The following is a 9026-nucleotide window of genomic DNA, read 5'->3' on the forward strand; positions in this document are numbered from 1 at the left end:
TTTGCGCCGCCGTAAGGGGCTTACTTCACTATGAGGGGGGCCCAATGAATTTGTTGTACCCGGGCCCTGAATTCTTCTTGGCAGCCCTGGCTGTGTCCCTTAGTATAACTGAGCCTATAGATATAATATGAGTGACAAGCTCAGCCTCGCCCTGTGTGGAGAATGTGAAACACACCCACTGGTGTCTGAGTGTCAAAGTTCACTTTCATTTCTCTCTTCTGCTGTCAGCGATGGCGTCTGCTGATCTGAGACAGGAGCTGGACTGTTCCATCTGCCTGAACATTTATACAGATCCTGTAACACTGAGATGTGGACACAACTTCTGCCGGGTCTGTATTGATTGTGTGCTGGATACACAGGAGGGGTCTGGAGTTTATATCTGTCCTGAATGCAGAGCAGAGTGTCAGGAGCGTCCTGCACTGATAAGGAACATAACTCTGTGTAACATAGTGGGGAGTTTCCTGTCTACTCAGCCAGATCAGGAGGAGACTGGGATCTTCTGCACTTACTGTATTCACTCTCCTGTACCTGCTGCTAAATCCTGTCTGCATTGTGAGGCTTCTCTGTGTGATAATCACCTGAGAGTACACAGCAAGTCAGCAGAACACGTCTTATCTGATCCCACCACTTCCCTGGGGAGCAGGAAATGCTCCGTCCATAAGAAGATCCTGGAGTATTACTGCACAGAGGATGCTGCCTGTATCTGTGTGTCCTGCAGTTTGGCCGGAGAACATCGGGGACACAAGGTGGAGATGCTGGATGAGGCCTCTGAGAAGAAGAAGGAGAAACTGAGAAATGTTCTGCAGAAACTGACCACAAAGAGAGAGGAGACTGAGAAAAGAGTCCAGAGACTGCAGGAGCGCAGGAGAGAAGATCAGGAAAAAGCAGCTGGTGTAACAGAGAGAGTCACTGCCCTGTTTAGAGACATCAGGAGACAGCTGGAAGACCTAGAGAAGAGAGTCCTGAGTGAGATCTCCAGGCAGGAAGAGAGCGTTTCACTCTCAGTCTCTGATCTGATCCAGCAGCTGGAGATAAAGAAGGACGAGCTGTCCATGAAGATGTGTCACATTGAGGAGCTGTGTAACATGTCTGATCCAGTGACTGTCTTACAGGAACCAGACACAGGTGACTTGTGTGATACTGAAGACAGAGAGAGACATGATGACCAGGTCCATGGTGTAGGAGATTTGGATATGGGTCTCATCTCAGGGAAATTACACACATTATCTGATATAATAACAGGTATAAATATAGGGATCTATGTGCAGGAAACTACAGACATATTACTGGATGTAAACACAGCTGCTAATAATATACTTATATCCGGTGACAGGAAAACTGCATCCTGTTCACAGATAAACCAGAATCGTCCAGAAACACCAGAGAGATTTCAGTGTCCTCAGGTAATAAGCACCAGGAGATTTTCCTCAGGGCGACATTACTGGGAGGTGGATGTCAGTAAATCAGTGAGCTGGAGGGTAGGGATGTGTTATCCCAGTATAGACAGGAGAGGAGATCAGTCGTTTATTGGAGATAATAACAAGTCCTGGTGTTTGTGTGGGGGGATGTTTTATCAGTTTTCAGTGACACATGACAGTAAAGTGATCCGGTTACCTGACAATATTCCCTATGATAGACTGAGGATATGTCTGGATTATGAGGCTGGACAGATGTCCTTTTATGCTCTGTGTGAGCCGATCAGACACTTACACACCGTCACTGCCACCATCACTGAGCCCCTTCATGCTGCATTATGTGTACAGGGAGGTTGTATAAAGATATCTGGGGGAGTCCGGAAATGGGAGAGATCATCATAAGAAATCTGCCCAGAGACCTATGATGTCACCGTCACCAGGGGAATCTGATTGGTGGTACACTTATCTAATCGAAGCAGTGGGTGGAGCTTCAGCTGAGCCCCTCCTCCTGTGTAACCAGGTGACCAGTATGTCTGGATTTGTTCCCTTGTTGGTGTGTTAGAAACTTTCTGTGATTGGCTGCAATAACTGTCTGTCAATCACTGTATACCCTATTACTGCAGTCAGTGCTATGCTTGCTCCTATTGGCTGTGATGTATGGAGGGAGTGAATGGGGTGTTGTCTCTGCATAGCTCCACCCACTGGAAATTGCAGTTTAAGACTGTTTCTAACATAATACAGTAGTGAAAGGACTACAACTCCCAGCATGCATCATTGTTAATCTTTAGTATTAGTAGCTTGATATTTGTCAGAATCAATAAGCATAATTACTATTATTATTTTAATTATACACTTGCCTGTTATACAGTCCTCTCTCTTTATACCACTCCCCGTATAACACCACCTTCACTCACTAGATATCAGCATAAGAAAGATTTAAATGTATGTATGTAACCAACAATTACTGACAAGTAGCACAATGTTCTATATACAGTAAATGATCCATAGGGTCTGAGCTTTTTTTATATAAAAAAGAGGCATATTCAATTAAGCGTGAAGTGGCCCCGGAACAGATATGAAAGCACACAGCGTTCCCGCAACATTGCGGATTTCCGTTCGCACCTCATAGGGTTGTGAATTGAAATCTGCGATGTTGCGGTACCAAAGTAACATAAAATATGTGCAGTCGCGATCTTATGCGCTAATTGAATATGCTCTAAAATGTTGTTTTGCTTTTTAAAGTCAAATTATCTTTTCAAGCACACAAATGAGGGTTCCTTATTTTTTTTTTAGCAAGTATCCACTAACGTGTGTAAATGTATCAATAAATAATCTTCTGTTTATTAACCTGAAGTTCCCCTTTATTTTGAGTCGTCCCTTGCTATTGCGGTTGGAGAATAATGTATGGATATGATTTAGAACTGTAGACGGGGTGTACCCGGGTTAGGGGAACAGATCTCCTGGGGTAGATGGTAGCATACAGCAGCACAGAAGTCACACTCAAACACCACGTAATCACTGACCAAAATATGTGATCTTTCATCATCATCACCATTTATTTATATAGCGCCACTGATTCCGCAGCGCTGTACAGAGAACTCACATCAGTCCCTGCCCTATTTTAGCTTACAATTTAAATTCCCTAACACACAGACACACAGACACGGGACACTTTTTGAAAGCAGCCAATTAACCTACCAGTATGTTTTTGGAGTGTGGTAGGAAACCGGAGTACCCGGAGGAAACCCACGCAAACACGGGGATACAAACTCCACACAGATAAGGCCATGGTCGGGAATTGAACTCATGAACCCAGCGCTGTGAGGCAGAAGTGCTAACCACTTAGCCCTCTTTAGATAAATGCTACCTGCTATATAAAGTGGGGGAGGGAATTGTCCAAGGAAAACAGTTCCTTTTTGATAATGGCTAAATCTCTGGATGGAAAATGATTTATTATATATAATCATTTTCACTAACTGCTGCACAGTTTAATCCACTGATGATAAAAGAAGGAGAAATATAATATAGTTTACAACTGCCCTAAATATTTAAGTTCAAAGTGTTATATAGGCTCCAGTGGAATTATCAAACACACTTTAACACTATTAAAATACTTATATGGAAACATTGTCATACTGAATTCTACAGAGTGATACATTGAACTACGTAACATTGTTAGTGCATCTGTTTAGTCCATCACCACTGAGTCCTGTCCAACTAGATTCCTTCATTTTAGAGCTTTGGAGTCTTTATTTCAATTTATGCCCCATGAACAGGGGCAAACGCAGGACTTATAGAGGGGGGGTTTCCACACCACGCCGCCAGTGAGTGTGACCAGCATGCATGGGGGTGTGGCTATAATATTAGACAGTGCTTGGCTGCTCTCCAACTCTTCCTATTCCCATAATATACACGGGCAATGCTGCGTGCACTACTGTTAGGTGCATGCAGCTCTCTCTTTTCGAGCAGAGCCATGTGAGGCGGGGGCAGGGTCCAGCCACTTTAATTACACAGTGCCCCAGGCTTGGTGGGGGTTTCCAGGCATTAGGAAACCCCCCTCGGTTTGCCTATGATGAACACTCACTTATTTTAATATTACAATATTTCGCTTTTTAATAATATTTTATGGGCAAAGAATAAAGTTTATATTTTATTTATGTTTTGTCCTCTATGGCAATACAGAAAAATCCATGACTGTCCATGAAGTAGGGATCTTAATCTGGAACCATCTATAGATTTATGTAGTTTAAGTTATGCAGATGGCAGTGCCCCTTATATGGGGTATTTCCTTCTACTTTTCTTTAACACTTGAATATAAAACATATACTGCTGAATGAGCACCCGAAACACTTCATCAACTGCTACCAGAGGGACCACATACAATGTTTGTGAATTAACTGGTATTAGACTAGTGCAGACGATTGTTCTGTATCCTTTTAAACACACATCACAGGTGCAGCCATTAATCAGTCTGGTGTCAGACTGGAAAATAAGAAGACCTAGGGCTGGATTTACTAAGGGGCGGTTTGCTCAAACCGTCGCTTTTTGGCTACTTTTACTTTTTGCGGGATTTACTAAACCCGGAACCGCTGTTACATCGACCAGATATGACATTTTTCAAACCACCACTTTACAAGCCGCCATCCCGATTTTATTAATGGTGAACATACAAACAGACGGATTTACTAAGCTGGGGTTTGCAAAACTGCCGCAAAACAGCCAAAATAAAAGAGGTGGTTGTGAATCACGAGATTGATCAAACTGCTGCTGTTTAAGCTAATTTGCCATTAAGAACATAAGAGAAAGCACTATTGACATTGAAAATTATTTTGGAAATCATTATTTATTGATGCGCACGGTATGATTTGCGCAGTGTCACTAGCCAGTATGTGCCAGTATCAGGGAACAGCAAAAATTATTTTGCATTGTTCTTTTATATATTTATTTATTAACAATTAGAAATCCACAATCAATTTATTAAAGTTTGATATAAAATAAAAATAATCTTCCCATCAGCCCTGCTGCACTATACAGCGATTCTAGATATGTCAAAATGTCACCTTTTTTTATTTAATTTTCTTTTAAAGCGGGGTCATCACTTGCAAAGAGTGGGGGCAGCTGTGTTGTGGGTTGAACCAACATTCGGCTTATTGATCCAATAGAAGCTGATAGTTTGCAGAGACGTCTCCTGAGACTGAAGAGTATCGGATCTTACAAAGCGCTGAGCAAACTACCAAGGTACAGTCATGGTCTAGGGTGTGGAAGAACCCGTATGGTCTGCTTGAGTGGATGTTACCCTTCAAGAGGCGCAGAGTCTAACGGAGAGGGAGGTGTTCCCCCGGGACCCCTCGCAAGAGAGTCTGGACTTTGCGGCTCTCTAACCGCAGGTCGCGGTTCTCACCGAGAGGAGAACCGAGTCACAGGAGTAAGATGGTTGCTGATAGGAGTAATAATGAGGAGTATATTCTGCAGGCAGATGAGGTACAGAGGTCCTGTGGAGCTAGGAGGCCCCTAGGGTCAGGATCATGAGGAGGTGCGATAGTCTGCAGGTAGATAGTGAACAGAAGCACCGATGTGCAGGAGATGGAGACTGGTAGTAACACTCTGCAGCCGGATGACGCTGTAACACCGGAGAGCTGAGAACAGTTATTAGTGGTAACGCTCTGCAGCAGGATAGCGCTGATACACTGGAGAGCTGGGAGCAGGTAAAGGTGGTAATAGTCTGCAGCAGGATAGCGCTGATACACCGGATAGCTGGGGGCAGGTAAAGGTGGTAACGCTCTGCAGCAGGATAACGCTGAAACAGCGCATAGCTGAAAGCAGGTGTTGGTGATAGTTCTCAGCAGCAGCAGGAGAACAGGAGCCAGACTGGGTGTTCCAGGAGAGGAGACCTGAAGATCTGGCACTCCGGTAAGGAGACAGGTGCTTTATATAGACGGGGCTGACAGGCAATCAGTGAGTCAGGTGAACGGAAGGAGTTTTGAAAAGGGCTGGTTTTGCACATGTGCAGTTCATACAGGCAAGATGGCGCCGGCCAGCGCAAGCCACGGGGACCCGCTGAGAGAGGAGAGTAGCAGTCAGAGATGGGAGCGCCTGATCCCAACCAGATGGTCAGCGGGGCCGGTGCCTGACAGGTACATTGGTGCAAAACCAAGGAGTTTTGCGGTGCATATATAGATGATGGGTTTAAATAGACATCTATTAAAAACAAAGTTATACAGCAGACAGAGTGTGACTGTGTGCAGCTGTGAAAACATATAAGAAATATAATTAAAAAATATACTTACACCACACTTGCCTGCTGTTGGACCTTCTCTAAGGAAAATCCCACAGCGGAGCTTCATGGAGCAAGTGCAGGGGGCGTGATGGCGCAATTCATGTCATGGGCCGCCCCAGCTGATCAATGCTGTAATCTGTGACATCGTGCAATGGACAGTGGGACCACAATAACGAGATTCACCGCAATTCGTGTAATGAAGTCCGACCAATGCACACTTGTGGGCCGGATCTGGGAGGATGTCTTGTCCCCCGAAGTTCAGGAGTCTTCTTGACATTCCGGGAGAGTAGACAAGTATAACTTGCAGGCAACAAACCCAATACAAGGAAAATGTATTGTAGCTGAATCAGTAATATTGTTGCATGCTGGGACATATTTGTTCAGAAAATCATATAACTGCACATTGTGAATGTCGCCAATCACACTGACTACATTGTCCACCTGTCTACACAATGCAAGTGTCGGCATTTAGCCGGCCGACATTTTCATTTCGACATTTACACTGTTGGAATAATGACCGCTACCGGTCTCTTGCCTGCTAAACTGACTCTTGGCTCCTGTTCCAATGTGTTCCTGGTAATAATCTCCTGTTCCAGTGTATTCATGGTAATTCTATCTGTTCCAATGTGCTCCTGGTCTTTTTTTATCTGCACCAGTGATATAGCTGGTACTATGGTCCTCTGGTAGCAGGGTGACAACGGAACAGGAGAATCAGCAGATGGTGAGAGAATGCTCAATGAAAGTCTATGACTAGCAGCAACTGGTAATGACTTAGATGTATGAACACGAGGAACCAGATGGACATGTAAACATGAGGAGAGTCAGTGGTCTGCGTACAGCAAGTTGTAACACTGCTATAGTGAGGAGGAATGTCTAGGAGTAGAGAGGAGGTAGTGAAAGTCAGTGGTCTGCGTATAGCAAGTTGTACCACTGTCTATAGTGAAGGAATGGGTTCCAGGTGCAAGTAGGTAACGGGGAAGTCAGTGGTCTGCGTACAGCAAGTTGTACCACTGTCTATAGTGAAGGAATGGGTTCCAGGTGCAAGTAGGTAACGGGGAAGTCAGTGGTCTGCGTACAGCAAGTTGTACCACTGCTTATGTGAGAGGATACTTGAAACTGGTGTCAATGGGAAACAGGAGTCAGTGGTCTGCGTTCAGCAAGTTGTACCACTGCTATATATATGTGAGGAGGGGCACGAGGAGATGAATGGAATACAGAGGATACACGGGCGGCACACGGAACTTGATCCCACGATGATAACCACAATACAATAATAACTGACAAGCGCTGCTTGAAGTATACAAAGTCACTATAGAGATCCAGGTAATAGGAAACAAAGTCTATAGTAACAATAGCTTCAGTAGATGGAAGACTCCGGAGATGAACACAACACAGTCCAGACGGATATGCAATACAATACCAAAGTCAATGGAAAGTATGCATACCGCGGTTCAGGAGAGCAGGCTGTCAAGGAGACGTGCAGGGATACCTGAACGGCTGAACGCCGGCAGGAGGAGAGACCACTGGAGGATGGAAGCGGTAATCAGGTTGGTGCAGCGCACGGAAGGTAACCGATAATCAACGGAGCAATACTCAGGAAGCAGTAGTAAGTAAAACTGGAAACATGATGAACACAGGAGAGTTGAGGCTGTCTGGTATCCGGCAGTAGCAGCGGAGGCAGCGGAGGGAAGGCACGCTGAACACAGGAAAGTAGAGGCGGTCTGGAATCCGGCAGTAGTAGCGAAGGCAGCGGGGGGGAGACACGCTGAACACAGGAGAGTAGAGACGGTCTGGAATCCGGCAGCAGTCGCAGATAGGAATCCGTGGAGAGCTGACACGATGAACACAGGAGAGTTGAGGCGGACTGGAATCCGGCAGCAATAGCAGATAGGAATCAGCTGAGTGCAGACACGATGAACACAGTAGAGTTGAAGTGGTCTGGAAACCACAATCGTAGTAGACAGGAATCAGCTGGAGCTGAATACACGAGGGAACACAGGAACACCTTCAGAGGCTCATGGGGAATGAGACTCCAAGATCAGGCAACCAGGTAATGATCACAGGTGGTTTAAATAGGGAGGGTTGCCTGATCATCCAATCAATTAAAAGCAACAGGAACTGAAGGTTTCATAAGGGCTGCACATGCGCAGACCCTCAGGATGGCGGACGGCCACGGTTCTTGAACACAGGAGAAATGGCACTCACAGTCCGGTGAGTGACAGTACCCCCCCTTTTAAAGGTGGGCACAGAACACCTGGAACCGGGTTTGTCCGGAAACTTGGAATAAAACTTCTTAAGAAGAGCTGGGGCGTTGAGATCTTCTGCTTTAATCCATGAACGCTCTTCAGGACCAAAGCCCTTCCAATGAACGAGGAAACAAAGAACTCCTCGCGAAATTTTTGCATCTAATATGTGAGTAATCTCAAAGTCCTCTTCTTGATGAGCTTGAATTGGCCGAGGTGTTGAAGGAGGAACCGAGAAATGGTTGATGATAAGAGGTTTGAGCAAAGGCACATGGAAGGCATTGGAAATACGAAGGTTCTTAGGTAGTAGAAGTTTGAAACAAACTGGATTTATCACTTGAATGATCCTATATGGACCAATAAAACGAGGAGCGAATTTCATAGATGGGACCTTCAAACTAATATTTTTGGTTGATAACCATACACGATCTCCGATTTTAAGTGGTGGAATAGCCCTTCTCTTTTTATCTGCAAAAGACTTATATCTGGCAGATGTCTTCTTTAAACAGGTTTTGACCTGAGACCAAATATTTTTGAAGGTCTGACAAACAGTCTCTACAGCAGGAACTTGGGTGGGAGGGAGGGCAGGAA

At 45.0% G+C, this 9026-nt stretch overlaps 1 protein-coding gene across 1 annotated transcript; it reads left to right on the forward strand.

Moving 5' to 3' along the window:
* Positions 1-221: 221 nt before the first annotated feature.
* Positions 222-2758, forward strand: LOC142153187 (E3 ubiquitin/ISG15 ligase TRIM25-like). The gene has a single exon (XM_075210537.1). The coding sequence runs from the start codon at positions 231-233 to the stop codon at positions 1815-1817; it is 1587 nt and encodes a 528-aa protein (XP_075066638.1). The 5' UTR covers positions 222-230; the 3' UTR covers positions 1818-2758.
* The last annotated feature ends 6268 nt before the right edge of the window (positions 2759-9026 follow it).

The sequence above is a fragment of the Mixophyes fleayi genome, chromosome 4 (genome assembly GCF_038048845.1).
Source record: "Mixophyes fleayi isolate aMixFle1 chromosome 4, aMixFle1.hap1, whole genome shotgun sequence".
Lineage (NCBI taxonomy): Eukaryota > Metazoa > Chordata > Amphibia > Anura > Limnodynastidae > Mixophyes > Mixophyes fleayi.